Below are 22,964 nucleotides of genomic sequence, written 5' to 3' on the forward strand. Positions count from 1 at the left end.
CCGTAATGTTATGCCCTGAATTCTATTCGATGTCTATAAAGCAAATAAAATCTATTTGTACTCGTAACTAAAAGGAGAAAAGATTGGGCTGCCTCTCTTCAATTTTGTCCAGTTACCAAAGTAAAATCAAAATTAAATTCTCCGACAATGCACATCTTGATATATTGTATATGTCATTCCAACACTTACACTTGTTCTTTTATTTGTGTGGCAAATTTAATGACCATTTTAATTCAAAGCTTGGATTTGCATCCTTCATTCTCCAGTACGTTTGAATTTCTACATACATCACAGTCAGTAATTAAAGTTGTGTGTTAAACGTCAGTACGAAAGCAAACAATCCATAGTAAAAAAAATATTTAGAGGGCACATATGTATCTTTCGTCTGACAGCACGTATACACCACAGTTATCGTAAATTATATAAACATATAAAAAAAATCGATTTTTTTTTTTAAGACAAAAAAGAGAAAAGAACTGATAAGTGCGGGTAATCCATGCGCCTTGCCTCCTTTATGTTTCGATATCTTAAAAATTAATTATTCTTTTATCTATTATAACACGTGAAAACTACACCGGTGAGTTCCATACATGTCATAAACTTACAGCTGGTCCTAAACATGCATGAAGTATTTGCCACTGGACTTTAAACAACAATCAATCACACTGCAACTTATAGTATATATAGTTGTGAAATACAAAATGTATATTATAATGATACATTTAGATGAATAAATAGAATACAAATACACACTACTTTATATATCTGACACAATTTAAAGGAATACTCTCTAAACTATATAAGTAGAGAAGCGAAACGTTTCTTTTGAATACTAAACAAACTTCCTAACAGTACATGTTTTTTTAATGGTTTTACATGCGGCGCTCAAATATTGTGCATGGTCTTTTGGTATAGTGTTTACACATATATGATATTGTAAGAACCTTTAACGTATAATAGATTCACATTCGTTACTTTGCTCAATATAAAAAAAACATAAGCATTAATTTATATTAAAAACTGAAGGTCAGACATCACTAATACGTGTTCATTCATTCTTTATTAAAGTTTAGACCTTTTTATCAAGAATGATGATGAGAGTAATTGTAAAATATAATAGGCATGTACTTTCTTACGTTATGGATCATTGATTTTGTTACCTGTTGACCCGGTTGATTACTAGCACGTGCCATTGAACTCGACCGTTTTAACTAAAACAGATTTTATTTTAAATCAACGCCATATATATATATACAAAGTATATACAAAGTACTATATACATATTATATGGATAAGAAAATAAATATTATAAGGATATATTGTTTGAATGAAAATTTTTATACGGTGATACTTTAACACCGTCCCGACAGAGACTGAATGCATTATATGATCAGGTTTCGGGATCCGGGAAGTCTTTTTTCGAATTTCCGAATGTCGGGAATATTTTTTTCCAACTTTAATAGAGTAACTCGCACGAAAAAAAAATAAACATACCAAAAAAAGCAACAGCTTCAACGGTAAACTAGGACATATATCAACAGAAAACGAATTAAAGAAACTGTCATGCATAAAACAAAAATATGCATGACTGTGTTAATTTGCCTCCGCTGCATTTCTGTGGATTGTCTCATTGGCAATCATACCACATCTCCTTAACTTTTTTAGGTTACGTTTAGGATTTTCCGTTACTAATCTTCAAATACAAAAAACATTTTTACCGGTGTTCACAACATTTCAAGGTTAAATTTATGGCATACATTCTGGTGTGTATACAATTAACGTACGTCCTTGCATTTAATTATCAATATATATTTATATAAATAAACATTTATTAAAAAATAAACAACATATATATATATATATAGACGAATAATTTATTAGTTCCTCAACAAAACAAGAAAAGAAATAAAGAATTAACACAAGATTTAATCTTTTTTTTTAATTAATCAAAATATACTTCAAATTGTAATAATAAAATACATATATACATGTATTAATCTAAAATACATTATCGAGTAGAAGGGGCGCAACTCGTGGTATCAAACCGGTATACTGAACGGATCAAAACAGGGTCTGAAAATTTTGAACGTTCTTTTGTATCCATGGTCTGTTTTGGTCTGACACGGTCTTAACGGGTCTAAACAACCCGCTAGACGATTCAGTCTTTTCCGTCTTGACACGCCTTAACGAACTGATTTACCTGATGAGGCTATCGATCTGAACGGCGACTTAACTATCTGAAATATCTTGACAATTTTTTCTAGCGGTAAATCCAGTCAATCAAGATGTGATCAGACCAAAATGACCGTTTCAGACTGAAATCGTGCTACTAGTGTTAGGTTGGGAAATATATAATCCAAAACTTAAAAGCGTCTCGTTTGTCATAGAGTCTGGTACAGAAATGACTGGTTGAGCGAAAGGTAGCCGTATCTATTGATAAGGAGAGTCACATTTTACTGACCAGGTTTCGACATGGTTAAAAAAAAGATTATTTCCATATTCACAATACACATATTTCCATTGTTGCAGTTTTACTTCAGAAATGTTTCAGGTTTGTGATGCACAAATATTCTTTTTTTGACATTTTATTCAATTTAAAATAAATTGAAAACATATTTGAATATTTTTTTAATGTTGGACATATCATTCGTTTCTTTTATCATGCAGCTGCGAATACGTCAGTTTAATTGTATATTATAGCTATGTGTGTGTTTCCTTTTAAAAAACGTTTCATGGTATTAAACATCTGGTTTGTGTAGCATCTAATCGTTGTGCCAATACATTTGTAGACATATGTAAACAAATTTCTGTTCAGTTCGTAGACGAGACAATTATGTTGGTTTATTATTTTGATGGAGTTCGTGTTATTCAGTCTTTAGTTTTCTATGTTGTGTGTTGTGTAATTTTGCTTGTCTATTGGTGTAAGTCTGTTTAAGCTATGGCGATGTCTGTATGTTTTCAATCCATTGGATGGGTAACTGGGGAATACTGTGAAATATGGTCACTTGTTCTTCTTCAGACCAGCAGTAAAAACCCAAAGTTGAACGTCCGTTTGGATGTGCGGGATGTACAAGTTTACACCCAAGTCCTGTCAGAATAGGGACGTTAAATCCGGTGCCTCGTGTTTCAGGATTCCGTAAGTGGCCTGTTGCGTGACAAAATTTCTGACCCTATTCTTTTACCATCATTTTTCTCGTGGTACATGTAGTCAACTTTAACCCGACCATTATTCCTGATGGCCTCTATTACAAGACCTACCTATTGTGTTTATTTTTTTACTCCTCCTCGTCCTGAACATGCATCAAATATTTGCCACTGGACGTTTAGCAACTAACAATCAATCAATCAATAGACATATGAGCAAGAAGCCCTCTGGTATCTCTCGTCCTTCTTTTAAATATTAGCCGTGATCATTGTTCCCTTTTATAACGGGGACGGTGACAGACTTGCGTAGGGTTAATTTCCTAACATGGCGAAATGAATACAAACGAAACGCGACAATACATCGATGTACGTTTATATATTTATACATTTGTGTGCTTTTATATGTAAATGCTTCTTTTAACCTAAAGCGTTTATAGCAATAAGAGAAACAGATTAGAATTTGTTTACACATCAAAAAGTTAAAAGTCTTGAATAATTCGACATGTAAAAAGCTCGATTTATTCTTAAACTTAAAAGACCAGAGGGACATTCAAACTAATAACCACGCCACGTTATGTATGTATGTACCTGTCTCAAGTCAGGAGCCTTTAATTCAGTGGTTGTCATTTTTTTTTATTTGTTACATATTTCTTTTTCTTGAATGTTTTACACATAAATTAGGCCGTTAGTTTTCTCATTTAAATTGTTTTACATTGTCATTTCGGGGCCTTTTTAAGCTGATTCTGTGGAATGGGCTTTGCTCATGGTCGAAGGCCGTACGGTTACATATAGTTGTTTAGAATTTCTTTGTCATTTTGGTCTCTTTTGGAAAGTTGTCTCATTGGCTATCATACCACATTATTTTTTTTGTAATAAATCGAAAATAGACTGCAGACAATGCCATGGCTAAAAAAGAAAAAGACAAACAGAATAACAATAGTACTCCAAACACAAGATAGAAAACTATAGACTGAGCAACTCGAACCCCATCAATAACTGGGGTCTGTATCAGTTGCTCCGGAAGGGATGGCAGATTCTGCTCCACACATTACACTCGTGGTGTTGATCATGTTAGTACAAACCCGGCAACAACTCTTATTCGGTAGGTCACATTCGTGAAAGTATACGTGATTGTAGTTATGACATTTGGAACATTTTTGCTATTATTTGTGTAACGGATATCCCATAACAGTCAACCAACTCATGATGGCGTCCATACAGTTTACGAAGGAATGATTTCAACTTTACCACTTGGAACTCTTGGTTTAATCGCTTCCTTGTAAGCAGAAACCATCTTTCAAAAAAACTATGATAGATAAATTAGTACAAGCCCGGGAATATCGTATTAATTTGGGAGATATATAATCCGTATGCGGGCGCTACATAAATATAGTTACATAGAAATGAAAAGTTCACAATTGGCAAGCTGAAACTTTTGTTATTTGAGCTAAGCAAAGTTTACTTCATACTTCAATTTTATCATGTACATCTTTTGTATAAGCATTTTATAAAATTTACTGTTTGCAAAAGTATATATTATTCTAAATAATAGGGATGTTCTGCTAAATAACAGAAAACCTTTGCCGTTTTTGGCACATTTTTTTTTATCTTTTGGTCCTCGATGCTGTTCTACTTTGTACTTGTTTCGGCTTTCAAACTTTTGTATATGGGCGTCACTAGTAGGTCTTGTGTGGACAAAATGCACTTCTGGTGTATTAAAATTTTGAACTTGTTGTCTTTTGTTGGCTGTTGTTGGCTGTTGTACGTGTGATTCTTCGTCAATTGTGTTCTCCAATTTATTTATATTGTAGTCCTGTGGTGTTGTGTTGTCATTTTGATGTTATATTTCACATGGCCATAAAAGTGTGAGGTTTGGCATGCCACAAAACCAGGTTCAACCCACCATTTTTTCCTTTAAAAATGTCCTGTACCAAGTCAGGAATATGGCCATTATTATATTATAGTTCGTTTCTGTGTGTGTTACATTTTAACTTTGCGTCGTTTGTTTTCTCTTATTTTTAAGTGTAAATTCACATTGCGATATGACGTGTCACGGTACTTGTCTATCCCAAATTCATGTATCTGGTTTTGACGTTATATTTGTTATTCTCGTGGGATTTTGTCTGATGCTCGGTCCGTTTCTGTGTGTGTTACATTTCAGTGTTACGTCGTTGTTCTCCTCTTATATATAATGCGTTTCCCTCGGTTTTAGTTTGTTACCCCGATTTTGTTTTTTGTCCATGGAGTTATGAGTTTTGAACAGCGGTATACTACTGTTGCCTTTATTTATAATTTTCTACAGAAGCGACAATGATAAAACAAAAATAAACAAACGTGTAAGTTGAATTTGTTTTATAAAGTTATAATTTTGACATGTTGCAACATCAACCAGGCAGCATGTAAACTGTAAATAGAAAAAAAGTAAATCAATGTTACTAGCATTTAAAACCACTTTTGACAGTTGTATGGTTGTATATGTTTTATTTGATATGTCGATAAAATTTAATTCTATAGTTTCCTTCTTTTTAACAATGAAAGCTATTGGAAAATAAGATTACAAAGGTATTTTGGATGACGGCTCCATTTAACTGCACAAGATGCGTTCACTTATTACAAATAATATCTTTAGTGATTCTTGAGGCTAAAATATCAATAAGTTCAAAACCTTATTCAAACATTTGAGGTATGATAAAACGAAAAAGGTCTAACAGTAAACTCAAACTCAGATAAAAAACGAGGTTATAAAGCATAAACTATTTCAGATTTTTTGAAGAAGTAAAGTATCCATCTGGAGAGAAGCCTTTTTCAACTGACTTTTATTGTTTGTTCTTACGTAGTTAGAGACTCAAGTGATTCTGCACGAGGTATTTTGGATTGTTACGGTTGGTTTTTTTATTATTATTTTTTGTAAATAAAAACGCTGGCATATCATGGGCAAACAAGTTATCTATGTTTAAACTTTCAAAACGAACATCGCTGTAATCAAGTCTATGCATTTCTGCTAAATATCATAGTTGTCCTTGCCCCCAAATACCAGTTTTCTATTAAATGCAACGAACCAATGAACAAATTTCGTAACATACAGGTGTACAGAAAAAGGTCCTTGATCTTGACAAAAAAATTATATAAATTTCTGAAAATGAACAAAACTTTATAATTATTTAGCTTACAACTATATTTCAGCATTTTTTGTTAGTAAAATAAACTATAAAATTGAAATGAGTAAATGAACATAGCCCAGACCAGTAATGTTCTAGAGACATAACGGACAGAAATTGTTCTACGATATAAATGTTTTTGAATTGACTGTCAGAAATTATTCAAACTTACAAATCAGAGCTTGCTGAAATTTAGTTTTAGGTTTTATATGATCATAATATATATCATGTGTACTTGGTAAACCATGTCACGCTTTGTCATTCACCACTTACAAACTTCATGTTCACAAAATTCTTACAAATTCATATACAGTGTTACCATACAAGAAATGAAAGTACAAATCAGAGAACGGTTTATTTTAGTACTATTCGTATAAGTATATACCCTATGATGCACTTTATCATGTATTTGTCATAAACAACAGGTTTACTCAAAACGTATGGTAGGTGAATCCACATATTCTACATATATAGTTATCAAAAGTATCAGGATTATAATTTAATACGCCAGACGTGCGTTTCGTCTACATAACACTCATCAGTGGCGCTCATATCAAAATATTTATAAAGCCAAACAAGTACAAAGTTAAAGAGCATTGAGGATCCAAAATTCCAAAAAGTGGTGCCAAATATAGCTACGGTAATCTATGCCTGGGGGTAAGAAAATCCTTAGTTTTTCGAAAAAATCAAAGTTTTGTAACAGAAAAATTATAAAAATGACCATATAATTGATATTCATGTCAACACCGAAGTGCTGACTACTGGGCTGGTGATACCCTCGCGGACGAAACGTCCAACAGCAGTGGCATCGACCAAGTGGTGTAAATAGTTATCTTACCATTTCGACAACAAACAGCATATTTATCAGTAGGATGAACGTTGCAGTAATATCCCCTTGGACAGTTCTGACGATTCAGACCACGTCCACAGTTAATGTTAGATAGAGGTTGTCCTACTCTACAGATTGGTACATTATCTAGAAGGGAAGAATATATCTTACAAGCAATAAAACATAAATCAAAAAGTATTTCGTGACAAGTGATTACGATTTAGAGCTAGTTTTACTTTATAAGAATTATACCGTAAATCAACACGTATATCTACTACGTTATTCGATAAAGTTATAACAGAAATGTAAGTAAAAATTTAGAAAAAGAAGAAATTTTGAGATTAATCCATATGCATAAATCTTTTGTGCCATCTAATTGTTTTCAAAAATGTTTGATTTTCTTTTCACTTGATACTGAAATTTACAAATGTAATGTATAATTATATGCATTACTTGACAAAAGTAATTGCAATTGTAAAACATTGCTTTGATAAATGCATGTAATTGTAATTTAATGCAAGGTTTGTCAAAGTGATAACAATATGATGCACAGCATTGCAATATAATTCGCCCCTTGCCTTGCAATTGTAAAACATTGCTTTGATAAATACATGTAATTGTAATTTAATGCAAGGTTTGTCAAAGTGATAACAATATAATGCACAGCATTGCAATATAATTCGCCCCTTGCCTTGCAATTGTAAAACATTGCTTTGATAAATGCATGTAATTGTAATGTAATGCAAGGTTTGTCAAAGTGATAACAATATAATGCACAGCATTGCAATATAATTCGTCCCTTGCCTGACCAGAAGTCAGATTTTTAAAAAATGCATACAAATTTAAAAATTTGAATATATTTTGTTTTTATTCCTCACTTCTTCAATTCGGTACAAATTATATTATGTTAATTGCGATATTTGCTGTAGTTTTCCATTACGAATCTGTTTACGTTAAATGTATATAAAGATCTCTAGAATAATTGTGTGGTATATATATATTATAATTTACTCCTATAATGTACAAATGTTAGTAGTTGCACGTAAAAATAAATACATGTTGTAAAAATAATTTGTCAATTATAAGGATTAATTTCTATAGTTGAAAGTCACTATTCATATTTTAAAATGACCATTTCGGCAACAAACAGCATATTTATCGGTAGGATGAACGTTGCAGGAATACCCCTTTGGACAATCCCGTCGATTTGGACCACGTCCACAGTTAATGTTTGATAGAGGTTGTCCAACTCTACATTTTGGATCATTATCTAAAAGGGGAAGAATATACATAACAAGCAATCAAAACACAAATCGAAAGAGCTAAATCAAAATATTTCTCTACAGGTTAAAACGATTTCGCTATTTTACATAGTTCAAGAAGTATATTATAGTTCATCACGTATACTAATTTGGTGATTGGATAAGGAATACATTTATTCTTTCAAATACATTGTATTTTATGAATATGGAGATGTTTAGGTTGTAGGGTACTAGTATTTTAAAATAAATTATCAAAACAAACCTACTTATACGCCGAAAAAAAATATGCATGTTGTAAATAGATCGATCTATGTCAAGTTATAAGTCATGATTAATATTGAGGGAACATGCGGTTTAAAAGTAAAGCTTGGTGGTTTTAAAATGAAATAAAAATACAGTGGCAAAAAGATAGAATGTTGAGCTAAACACTAGGTTTACTTTTTTTCAAGACGGTTCAGTAATTTTTTCAAAGGTAATTTTATTATTCACCTTGCTCGATGAGCTCCCCATAGCTCCCCATTTTAAGTGACTAGTGATGGAATTATAGACGTTTCAAACATCATCTTTATAATTAGATCGAATAATATTGTAGTGAGAACATTATGAAAAGTTTAATATTTAGGTTTAATTTACTAGCATCAAGAATTCGAATTCATTTTGCAACAATATCCCTGTAGACAATCAAGACGATTCTGACCATGTTAGATTAATTTTTTCACGATTTCAAAATTTTACACTTATGTTTTTTGCCTAAATATTATGGCTGAATCTATGAAAAATGTGAACATTGATTGAAAATCTTATCCGTAAATAACATTCGCCGAGGATCACCAGAGGTTCAAAAAAGGCAACAGTAGTATACCGATGTTCAAAACTCATAAATCGATAAACAAAAACAAACCCGCGTCATAAACCAAAACCGAGGGAAACGCATGAAATACAAGAAAATGACAACACAACATTAAAATGTAACACACACAGAAACGAACTAAGCATTAGACAAAATCCGATGCAAGTAACAAATATAACATCAAAACTAAATACATTAATTTGGGATAGAAAAGTACCGTGACACGTCTTATAATAATGTGAATACACACTCAAATATAAGAGGAAACACACGCCACAAAAGAAACACACCGTTAAAATGTAACACACACAGAAAAGAACATTATGTGTGTAACCCAGAGGTTGAGGATGCTCTGAATACCATGATTAATGAACAAACTGCTGTTTAAATTTCTTAGAAAAATATGTGAAGCAAAAATTCACTTATTGAAGGTATTTTTTCATTCCTTATTATCAACAAAACTTTTGATTATCTTTTCTACAAAGGTTTCATTTGAACCTTTGTAAGACAAATTCAATTTTTAAGATAATAAATCAGATATATATTATACATCTTTTAAAATAGTTTAATTGATATTCATATAGAATGAGTATATACTACTTGATATATTTTTTATTGCATTATGTGTTTTTGTTCATTGATTTTATTTAACAAACTAGTATTACTCAACAGAATACTATGCTTTTAATTATATAAACGCGACTCACATTTAAAACCATCAAATTCCTGATTTGTTTGAATTTGATTTTTATTCTGTGTTCAGACCATCAAAAACTTACCAGACAGATGATGCAAAAAGAAAAAAAATTGCATGACAGATGTATGAAATTATAACATTTGTCAATATTGTACCTTGAGGATTAGAACATTCATTTCCGCAGCCGTTGGAACAACATTTTGCATTTCCTGGACAATCAAAATCTCCATTGCATCTTTGAAGACAAATACCTGCCATTCCTGATTTGGGTATTGGACAGGAGCCAGGTTTGGTTTTTCCTAGGAAATGAAATAGTATAAATTATAGCAACACGATATTTAACCTAAGTAACTTCCCTTACTTGTGATAAATTTATCATTATTTTCAAATTTTCTTAACACTTTAATGGTGAGGTTCGTGTTGTAGTATACTGTTCTTTGACTTTGGTCTTTTCTTTTTTGAAATGGTGTTTTCAGTCTTTTCTTTACTAATTATAGATATATGAATATGTGGTATGAGTGCCAATGAGACAACTCTCCTCCATTCAAATAAAAATTTATAAAAGTAAACAATTATAGGTCAGTGTACGGCCTTTAACATGGAGCCTTGGCTCACACCGAACACCAAGCTATAATGGGCCTCAAAATTACTAGTGTAAAACCATTCAAACGGGAAAACCAACGGTCTTATCTATATGTATAAAAAAAAAAAGTTTAATGTCTCATTGGTATCTTTCTGGTTAAAAACAAAACGTACTCGTTTGACAACACACAGGAGGTTCATCCGCAGGACCTGGCACACATGAATATCCATTTGTACATTTGTTAGACCCAATCACAATTCCGCATTTTAACGTAGTGTTTGGTACTCCAATTGAGCAGGCTGTGAAAATAAAGTAAATCAAGAATATGTTAAAACTTTCATCTTTTGAGTCGTAATATTTTACACTCTATTTTAAAACCGATATGAGTTTTGATTTGAAACACAAAACAGCGTAAAGTTGATATATAGCAAATTGATTTTTTTTATCCTCGTCGGTAATGAGCCGTTTAGCAGCATCATCTTATTGCAAATATAAGTTTGAAGAGTAGGTGTAGTCGACCAAAGACATACGACACCTTCGCCAGAAAAAAAATGTGTCCATAGTACATCAAATAAGACATATGAAATAAAGATATACAAATTGTTTTGCTTAAAGAAAAAGAAGCACAAATCATTTAAATTCTATTCTGGTTTTATTGTGTCTCATATCATTTTTATTAATTGGTGTTAATTCATCACATCATTTGTAAATCTGCGTGCAACTTTATAAACAAGGGAGAGAACGTACATGTATTAAGATAACAAAAACAAAAACAAACAAAATTTCGAATGTAATTATACTTTTATTAATTCATTACTATCGTTGGCTACTATTTTTTTGTGGATACGGATAACAACGAGTTTAGATTTTCAACGAGTAGCATTTATTGAAGGAATTATGCACGCTTTACAAAAACAAACGAAATTAAATATCCATGAATATGCAAGTTTTCCTCAATCCACGAAAATTGGTATCCCGGAAAATGTAGGAATCCATAGTAGCTCTATATTCATTATTTCTAAAAATCAATAGGGTAATATTTTTGCGGTCGGTAGATACCAATATAGTAATCTGACCTGGAATTATACATATTGTATCATATTCCAAACTGTGACATTTTGCATAACAGGAGATGCTCATTTTGTCGAAACATCTGGTTTTGTTTCTTTTGTTGTTTATGTTGTTTCCTTTGGTTTCGGATTATTATACATTGATTTGTCTATTTGTAATATATTTATGACTTTAAACGTTAAACTAATATCGGCTGTATTTAGAGATTACTTACGATTTCGACAGCATACTCTTAAACTTTTGGTTGGGTCGAATTTACAATAATAAAAACGTGGACATGGTCTTAGTCCACAGTTCAGGTTAGGTAATTCTGTTCCCCTTTCACAAACTGTCGAAAGAAAAAGTAAAAAAATACTTATCATGATTACATGTAACATTGAATAATAATTTAAGATACATTGTTTTAAGGTGAATCGCTTTTAAAAATATCTGATGTACTAGTATATATATATGATCTGTTATTCTTCATACTTTTTTTGTAATTTGAGAGATAATCTATAACTTTATATGCAAACATGAAAAATATAAAAATATATGTATATTTAGCTGAAGTTTATAACATTTGCAAAACAAACAATCATTATGTATTTATAAAAGTTACGTAGCACCTAAACAAAAGTGAGTTAAAATTCAATTTGCCAATTCGTATTATAGATGAAACTTTTAAAAAGCGATGAACTCATAAATACTTATGATATTGCAATTCAGCTTTGCTCTATTATGTCTGACGATTCCTGTTTTGTTTACTAGAAACTTACCAGACCTCGGAAAAGGCGGTAGTAGAGTTGAAGATGGTGGTACTGTAAAATACAGAAAAGATGGTGCGAACATGTATTGATATTGTTTAATAGAACAAAAGAATATATTTGCCAATAAGACAGGTCTTCAACAGAGATAAAATGACGAAGAAGTATGCAAATTTCTAAAAAAAGAATATGTATCTGGGTTTTTTCTAAAATATCACACTATTATCTCCAAAAAGGTCTTTTGATGCGACGAGATTGTCAATTTTATAGAAAACTTAACTTTGTATTACCATCTCTGTAATGTATAGTAAAGGTTATAACTTACGACTACATAATAAATATATTTATTAAAGTTATGTACACCGGTATGTAAATATAACCACGTGTATTTGTTTATAAAATTACACGTGTTTGAAAGTATATAATAGGTTTAATGTTTTTCATTGGTCGAGTTAGAACTGACCATAATATTTGAATAAGGTCATTTCGAATATTTTGTGCTATACTTTTGGCGGTTTTGTAAATTAAAGATATTGTCATTCGAGGTTCGCTTTTGGTGCAGTAAAGTTTCCCACCCTCCCACCAGACTTAATGTATTTTATTTGTGTTATATTTTATTAATGTGAATAATAATGGGTGTAAGAACAGAATATTTATTTGATTCATAATATGTATTTTCGTACATAATGAAAATTGTTTTTATTTTTGTAGATTGGTTTTTGTGTTTGTAACCTCAGCGGCCTAGGCAGACAGTAACAGTGATGAACATATGTTACGTTGCATTTGTCTTTAATAAAATTAAAGCTTTGCTGCACACTGCCAGACGAGCTGATCCCATACAAAGGTGTTGAGTTTATTTTGTAAATAATTTATGTTCGCTTGAAGTTATGAATTAGAACATAAATGCACTTAAAGAAGATGTAACTAATTTAACAAAAATACAGATTCATATTCATTGTTGTAGCAACTAAAAACAAATACAAATACCATTTCGACAACAAACAGCAAATCTATCAACTGGATCTATGTGGCAATAATAATTTTTTGGACATTTCCCATTCGAACCACGTCCGCAGAAAATGTTTGGTAAATGTTGTCCTACTGTACAGTATGGTATTACTTTAACTGAAATATGTGTTATAGTAAAATATGATAGCCGGTAAAAACATTGAACAAAGTTTCAATTTGATTTAACGAATTTTTATATTAAGCAGTTTTTCTTATCTATCACTTATTTCTAGCTGATCATGATTTTTGATAAAAATTGTACATTTATGATTACTCTAACATATACTATATAAAAATAATAAGGTGTGTATATCAGATCAAATGTTAGTGTTAATATGATGTGAAAAATAAAAAAATATATAAATATACTATAGTTGCACAGTTAAGCTTTTATCTGAAGTGAACGAAAAAATACTGAACTTAGAGGAAAATCAATTCGGAAAGTCCATAATCAAATGGCAAAATCAAATAACAAAACGCATCAAAACTGAATGGACAAGAACTGTCATATTCCTGACTTGGTACAGGCATTTTCAAATGTAGAAAATAGATATATAGTGTCCATGGAAACGTATATTTTTGACTCAGCTATGTTTCGTTCAACTGACGTGTTTCATCTTTTAATTTTGTCATTTGATAAGAGACGTATTGAATTTTTCATTGATGTCAGTATTTTTGTTAATTTACTTTTTAGTGCTATGACGATTGCTTTTCCTTCACCACAACTTTTCTTAATCAAACACTCACAAAAGATCAACATGTTAAAAAGTTTTTGTAGTTCTTATGTACATTTATCATTTGTGTTTTTGGTTTGCTGTGTCATTAAATGATATCAATAAAAACTTCAATTCATTATTATTTTTTAAAGCAGAAACAGACAACTTAAAAGTTTGAAATGTTTGACTTTGTTTTTTTTTATTTAAACAACATCGTGAGTGTCTCTGCATTTATATCGCCCGTACGAAAATGTCAACAGGAGTTCAACTGGACTTCAGCTGGACTTGAGACGTATTCCAGTCTGACTTTGAAAATTCCAGTCTGACATGAGCCGTACACGTACTTTTTCTTATACTTCAGTTAATTGACAGCCGGTATTTTCTTAAAAGTCCAACCGCACTTTTGGTAATTCTGACAAAAAAATAACCACGGCTGGACTTTTGAGGAAAATTATCCCTTCTGTAGACTGATCAGCATGATTTTTGTCTTAGAAAATTTTACAGTCATTTATTTAAGAGCAGGAATTTAGACTTGGAAAACTTTTATCAGCCAAATCTGACCTTTATTATAATACAGAAATAAAAAGTTTGCCACTAGGATTCTGCTATTTCATATTCTGGTAAGTACAATGTAATTGAATTTTACCATTTTGGGGATATTATTTGATTTGCTCTTTTTTTCAACATATTGATGAAATAATTACAACATTATAAATAGCTTAATTTTTATTTTTGAAGAGTAAAGAGAATAAATAAAAAACCTAAATTAAATGGTTATTCATGCAAAAACATTCAGTTTGAGTGATTTTCAAAGCTTTACTTTATGCACTAATGTTATTTAGTCTCAATATATTATCATGCTAATTATAACCACAAATTTTTAACAGTAAGCATTTAGCTTCACAATTCCCTATTTCTTGGTATTGCCAGTAAATAGGGCGAAAAAAGAAATAAGCAGTATATATGCATAATGCCATTTGGTTTTTTTTCAGATTTTTTTCAGATTTTTTTTCAGATTATAACAAAGGATGCATGATGCATATCAAATCAGAAGAATCCACCATCTGAAGAAAAACTAAGCAGTAGTGGATCAAATGGGAGGGTTCTGTGGGGTGCCCCCCCCCCATTTTTATGTGGATCAGCCTTTAAAGGTCAAACGGAACTTTTTGAAGTCCAGCTGGACTTCTTAAAGTTCAGCCGGACTGTGTAAAGTCCGGTTGAACTTTTTAGATGCCTTATTTTTGCCAGAAATGCCAGCTGGATTTTTCAGACGTACTTTTATGAAAGTCCAGCTGGACTTTCTGAACCGGACTCCTGCTAATTCAAATATTTAGAGCCGGTTTACGGCTAATTTCGCTGAAAGTCCAGCCGTGTTATCCATTATAAGCAATTCAAAGAAAAGTCCAAATGAATATATAGGTATGGTTCTCAGAACGGCTACTGTCCGGCTGGAGTACGTGTCGTGTTTTTCGTACGGGTGCTTATACATTATACTGTGAAGTAGCCTCCCCAAAAATCCTATAATTAGTTAGTTTGTGTGTCCCTATTTTCATATAGATAAGAACATTGTGTTTTCATCATGCATGGTTTTATTTATCTGATTTGATCAGATTCTTCAACTGATCAAAAATACGCCAACAAGACATACTTGGGGTCAATTACATAGGAATGTGATTAATTAAATTACACATTACATTGCAAAGATGATCAACTACATCAATTACACATTACATAGTTTTTGCAATATAATTAATTAAATTACAATTACTTTACTATAGTAATTATTTAAATTACACATTACATTTCATCTTAACTTTCTTTAACCCTAGTCCTAAATAATCTACTTACTTACTTACTTACTTACTTACTTACTTACTTACTTACTTACTTATAGCATGTGTAAAATAGTCATGTACGTTTACAACATAGTTTTGGCATTGCATTTGACCATCATTAGTATTTTTAATGTTTTGTCATTTTTTCTGCATCTCTCTAGTCTGAACACTTATAGAATCTGATTTGGCAGGTATTGCTAGATCATAAGATGTGTTGTTAGAAGACGGATTGTGTTCCTTTTAACTTGCCAATACATTCAGGGGTAGTTTGACAACTCAAAAATGAAGCCATTTGATTAAACATAATATAAATAAATAAATTATAAATAAATTAAAAAATTGTCCTTGTATTTTTATTTTACCATTATTCAAAAGTATGCATGTCATTAGCTTGAGAATAATTTTTAGTACAAACAATGTATAATGTCTAAATATTAGCAATATTTTGTATTTAGATAACATACATGTAATAGTGGCATTATCCCTAGGCTGTTTTATTACACATGTAGTCTGATTAATTGCCATTTGTTTTTACAGCTGATAACTTTTATTTCTATAATCCCTTTGTGTATACTAATTTGAAAATATCGTTGTGTGCAGTGATTTAAAATTCTAAATAAACTGTCTAATTAGTTATCAAAAGTACCAGGATTATAATTTAATACGCCAGACGCGCGTTTCGTCTACATAAGACTCATCAGTGACGCTCAGATCAAAATAGTTAAAAAGCCAAACAAATACAAAGTTGAAGAGCATTGAGGACCCAAAATTCCCAAAAGTTGTGCCAAATACGGCTAAGGTAATCTACTCCTGGGGTAAGAAAATCCTTAGTTTTTCGAGAAATTCAAAAGTTTTGTAAACAGAAAATTTATAAAAAAGACCATATAATTGATATTCATGTCAACACCGAAGTGATGACTACTGGGCTGGTGATACCCTCGGGGACGAAACGTCCACCAGCAGTGGCATCGACCCAGTGGTGTAAATAGTTATCAAAAGTACCAGGATTATAATTTAATACGCCAGACGCGCGTTTCGTCTACATAAGACTCATCAGTGACGCTCAGATCAAAATAGTTAAAAAAAGCCAAACAAATACAAAGTTGAAGAGCATTGAGGACCCAAAATTCCCAAAAGTTATGCCAAATACGGCTAAGGTAATCTACTCCTGGGGTAAGAAAATCCTTAGTTTTTCGAGAAATTCAAAAGTTTTGTAAACAGAAAATTTATAAAAAAGACCATATAATTGATATTCATGTCAACACCGAAGTGATGACTACTGGGCTGGTGATACCCTCGGGGACGAAACGTCCACCAGCAGTGGCATCGACCCAGTGGTGTAAATAGTTATCAAAAGTACCAGGATTATAATTTAATACGCCAGACGCGCGTTTCGTCTACATAAGACTCATCAGTGACGCTCAGATCAAAATAGTTAAAAAGCCAAACAAATACAAAGTTGAAGAGCATTGAGGACCCAAAATTCCCAAAAGTTATGCCAAATACGGCTAAGGTAATCTACTCCTGGGGTAAGAAAATCCTTAGTTTTTTGAAAAATTCAAAAGTTTTGTAAACAGAATATTTATAAAAAAGACCATATAATTGGCGATTGCCAAATAAAATTGATCACAAGATGTAACAAAATGGATCTTAATATATTAACTTTAATACTAAACAGAAAACAATTAACTAGTGGCCAAGATGTTATGCCACAAACATAAGGTGTCAATAATTTGTGTACACCAGATCCGGATTTCGACAATAAATGTCTCTTCAGTGATGTTAGGGATCGAAACGGTATTTGGAAAGCCATCTATAATTTACCCTCATTTTTAGATAGACTCTTGAATTTTAAGAGTCTTAGGATGAACGGATCATATAAACCGGAGGGAAAATATGATACAAGCCCAAACGAAATAATATAAACAAGTCTAAATTGAAAACTACGTTCAAACCTATGATTGCGTTGGATAAAAACCGCAATTTTTATACGTGTACATGTAAAACAAAGCTGTAGAAGGGTCTAGATATATACATATATATATTGATGGTATGTATCAATAAATGTTATCAATCTATTTAAATAAAGATCTTTCTTAAAAACTACACAACACCAATATATGATTCTCACATTTTTTAAGTTATAAGACTTTTTATCATACATTTCTGTATGTCAAATAAATAATTTTTGTATGAATAACACAATTTCTTATCATAAACACCACGAAAGTACATGTAATTGAAATGTAAATGAAAAGTAATTTAGCATCACATGCTTTTATTATTTAAATTACCATTACATGTAATGAAAAAAAATGCTCAATTACACATTACATTCAATTACATGGAAAATTGTAATGCATTACACTAAATTACCATTACATTGTTTATTACCCTATCCCTGCAACAAGAAAGTAAAACATCACACATTCTAAACGTACAATGACATATATTTAGTTAATCATTTTGTATTATACTCTGGTGGATAGTTTTATTGTTTGCTGGGATACCACATCTACTTATCTTTTTATTTAGTATAGTTTGATATTTTTGTTTTACATTATCATAATTTTGCTCTGTGATGTACCTGGCAAACTGTGATTAATTACTATCATGGTTTTGTTATGAAGGGATATTTACCATAATATATACGAATGATTAGTAAAAATCCACTAAAGGGGACACACAGGTTTAAATCGATTTTTTTTTAAATACAGGATTTCACTTTTTTTTCTATAAATGAACTTTATCACATACTAATAGAAAAAATAAAAACAAAAAGACAGGGTCACCGTTCACTTAAGCTCATAATCTATCTTCGAAAGAAGCATGTATTTTTGATAAAGTGTTTTTTTCTGCTGATCTAATAGGAGAAATTGCGGTAATATCGAAATAAAAAAAAATCAATTACAGAAATCGCTTTAATGTTACAATTGTTAAGCTTAAGTACAGCTTATTTGAAAAATATCATAAAAGATATAGGCCACCGATGAGTAAAAGAGATATTTCAATTCAAATGCCCAAAAAAATCCCATTTTTGCACCAAAGGGAGATAATTTGGAGCTTTTTCGATGATATAACATTTTAAAAGTCATCTGGGGCCAAAACGAATAGATTATTTTGTTGATTTTTGCACTATATCATAAAGCAACAACTAATAGTGTAATGAATAAAATTTGTAATGAAAAAAAATGTTTAAATTTTATGCTGAAATTTTTATACCCTCGAATCTCATCATAGATACCAGGACTAAATTTTGTATATAAGCCAAACACGCGTTTCGTCTACAAAAGACTCATCAGTGACGATCGAATCCAAAAAAGTTAAAAAGGCCAAATAAAGTACGAAGTTGAAGAGCATTGAGAACCAAAATTCCTAAAAGTTTGGCCAAATTCAGCTAAGGTAATCTATGCCTGAGGTAGAAAAGCCCTAGTATTTCAAAAATTCAATATTTTGTAAACAGTTAATTTATAAATGTAACCATATCAATGATAATTTGTGTCAGCACAAAAAGTGCTGACTACTGGGCTGGCGATACCCTCGCGGAAATAAATCTCAACCAGCATGACTGTTTGTATTAATTGTCAATTAATCAAATTATTTTTAAAAGTGTATTTTTTGTGTGTAAATTATAAAGATGTCGGATGTAAAACAAAGTTTGATACATGTTTAGTATCACGGTGTCATCAAACAAAAACAAAAATACCTTCAGGATCCAAACATTCATTTCCGCAGCCGTTAGAACAACATTTTTCATTTCCTCGACAATCATTATCTCCACTGCATCTTTGTAGACAAATACCTGCCATTCCAGGTTTTGGTTTTGGACAGGAACCTGGTTTTTGTTTTCCTTCGAAATTAATTTCATACGTTAAAGATGACCTAATTTACTTCTTTCACCTGTCTACCATTTTCCTAATGTCTATAACACTCGAATATGAAAGTCATAAATGTTTTTATTGTAACAATTACAATTATGCATAGTATGGCGATAGTGGTTTAGCGTCATCAACATCATAAAGAAGTAAGATTGGATACGTCGATAGTTTTAGCGTATGCTGGTATGCTTTCATCAACCTCTTTACGAACTACGCTCATTAAAAATTCATAAACGGGAAAATGACACAATGTGTAAAATGATAGATCATGTGACTATATTAAATAAAAATTTAATACCGCGAAAAACATAAACCAAGTGAGAAGAAACACCTACATATCGTTATGTCAAACAGTTTGTAATGATAACCTAAAAAACTTAATGAGTTTCGCTAGTCATTTACATAAACTCCGTGAACACAGTAATTGACAAGAATTTGCTCGTAAAAATCAATGAAACATTTTGTGAAGCCTGTTACGTAGTAAAATCATCTAATGACCGACAGACTTTCGGTTTAACAAATTTGTTAATTATTTTTTTTTTTTGCATTACATTTATATTAGCTGTACACATTTAATCGTTCTCACCTGGAAGAGTGGGTGGCGGTGGTGGTGAGGGTGAGGGTTCTGAAATAAAATTGCCTCTTTTTATCAAATTTTATAAGAACTATAAACTGAGCTAGACTAATACCCCAAATACTGTGTTGATCAGATTTCTGACATTTAACACCAGTATATATACTGCTATACTGCTGTTGCTTTTATTCACAGCGAATAGATAGCGTTGGAATATTTTCATACGTTGTGTTTAAAACTATATTTTGTGTCTCTGCAGATAATATACTCCTTCAGGTATCATTGTCTAAATTGCTGGGTGCATACACAAGGAATATTGATCGATTAACGGTGTAGTTTGTGTTTTGTAAACTGTTAAAATATGTTTTGTCGATAGGAAAAACTATGAGGAGTTCCGATCTAAAGGTCGGTTCTGCCAACATATCTACATTTAAAAAAGCATTAATACTAAACCCAACCCATCAGAGCTAAATACTCTACCTACACGGACTTTTGTGTAATACTAATTAATAACTTTCTTTTTGTTGATTCGATAAAATATGTAGGAGGGGTTGCAACGACATGATTTAATCTGTAAAAACGTCTAATTTAAAAGTGCATAACTAACAAAAACAAAATTTATCGGAATATTTTACCCACATGTACATCTAGAATTATGGATTCTAGAAGAATGAAGTTATTAGTTTTAATAAGGCTAAATGTATAGGAGGACTTGTGATCACAACGTCAGTTCTAGTAAAAAAAGTTAAACTTACTAACGTGAAAGTGCCCAATAAGCTTAAGGGATAAATTAAACAGAATAAAATTATCTGTTACATGATAATGTCTGTCAGCTATGATCTTAATTTTTACATGATTTGAAGTGAATAAAGAAAAAATCAAGATGAAGTCGGTCTAAACGCACACATTGACACATGACAGACAGTATTATCGATTTTTAAATACCTCTGAAATTTAGTTTTCTAGGGGTATGATATTAAAAAGGTTTGACAAAATAGATAAAATAACTGTAAGAACAACATATATCTCTAGAAGATTTCAGTAGAAATTATAATATATAAAATAAAGCAAAACTTAGAAGACCTTCATCGTTTCCTTTTCCTTTTTTTTCTAAACAGTTTTTGAATTTCCTTAACTCTCTTATATGAATAATTAACTGTTTAGTGTTCCTGCCAATCAATTCGGCAAAACCATTTTCCTAACTTGCTGTCGTTATGATTCAACTGTTTTATGAATTGATGAATGTTATTATCTATAAACATAATCTCTGCATTAAGATTTAATGATTATAACACGTTCAGAAACAGAAAATCATTACCATTTATTTAAAATTTGTTTTCAATAGAAAATATATTAAAGAGAATTTATGCCTTGAATAATAAGTTATAGGTTTCAAACGAACATATGTGTTAGTGACATAGATCAGATACGTTCAAATATGCAAAATGGATGAAACATAAGTTTATCAAACGTACTTGTTGGACAACATGCAAAGAATTCATCAGCTGCTCCTGCTGCACAGGAATATCCAGTAGGGCATTTGTTAGATCCAATTACCATTCCACAACTTAACGTTGGATGTGGTATTCCATATGAGCAGGCTGTAAAAATAGAGAAAACAAAAACTAAAATGTGTTCTTATTCTCGCAATAGCACATTCCAAAAACAATACAACCTATTCATTTATTACAATATCAAAGAAAATTATATATGTTATTTTTCAAAACAATAGTCTTTAATGGAACATTTTAAAAACCAAGATTGATATGTAAGGATTATTATTAGTTGCTCTAATATATCGAAACAACGGAACATTTTAAAAACAATATCATAGTTTAATTATATTCCTCACCTAGGCGTATTACTTAACAACACTTCAATTGTGTATTGAAGAAGAAAGTTTAAGAATACTCAAAGTAAAATGGATACGAACCAATAAGAAATATCATTCTTTACGTTGCTAGTAATTTTCCTTTGAGACATAAATCAATCAGTAATACAACTATCAAAATAATCACAAAATGGCGGGATGCCATGCGAATTGTGTTCGAATTGTGGCACTGGACAATATGATAAAATAGTATTGATGACTTGATGATAGTTTGTATTCGTGCATTGCATAATTATTACCTGTACTAACAGTCTTTAAATTTATAAAAGAGTGACACACTTATGCTTAATGCAGCGCTAATTGAATTTAACTTCAAATGATTACAACGTCAAAAGAATGTTCTAAGAACACCCTGGGTTGTGATTAAACAAAATATTACAATTACGGAAATCAAACTCTGCAACAGAATTGTGTGTTCAAAGATACTACAATCTTTAAGACTACTTCCATAACTACATCTACTGCTTTTAGAAAAAATGAAGATTATACGATCAATAAATGGAAGTTATTATTCCAAATCACAGCATAAATACCTTCCAGATACCTGCTTAGCGGTAAACAAATATTTAACCTATAATTGGGATTTTGATTGAACGTTGTCTCATTGAATTCCATTTATATCCGATCATTGTTTCCACAAATTACCAGTATGGCGGACAGTTTGTAAAACCTGCATTTAGTTGATATGGGTGGATGGGTTCGTGACGATCTTTGAATTAAAA

The 22,964-nt window shown here is 31.2% G+C and overlaps 1 protein-coding gene across 1 annotated transcript in view; it reads right to left on the reverse strand.

Moving 5' to 3' along the window:
• Positions 1–5,481: 5,481 nt before the first annotated feature.
• LOC139516510 (uncharacterized protein ZC84.1-like) overlaps positions 5,482–22,964 on the reverse strand; it is a gene marked incomplete in the record, with an annotated part of 35,019 nt that continues 17,536 nt past the window's right edge. Inside the window, 11 exon segments of the mRNA XM_071306663.1 lie at positions 5,482–5,548; positions 7,141–7,278; positions 8,264–8,401; positions 10,096–10,239; positions 10,697–10,822; positions 11,809–11,922; positions 12,353–12,394; positions 13,328–13,465; positions 19,606–19,749; positions 20,364–20,402; positions 21,827–21,952. Of these exon segments, the coding sequence (XP_071162764.1) occupies positions 5,529–5,548; positions 7,141–7,278; positions 8,264–8,401; positions 10,096–10,239; positions 10,697–10,822; positions 11,809–11,922; positions 12,353–12,394; positions 13,328–13,465; positions 19,606–19,749; positions 20,364–20,402; positions 21,827–21,952 (1,169 nt within the window).

Source organism: Mytilus edulis, chromosome 3 (genome assembly GCF_963676685.1).
Source record: "Mytilus edulis chromosome 3, xbMytEdul2.2, whole genome shotgun sequence".
Classification (NCBI taxonomy): domain Eukaryota; kingdom Metazoa; phylum Mollusca; class Bivalvia; order Mytilida; family Mytilidae; genus Mytilus; species Mytilus edulis.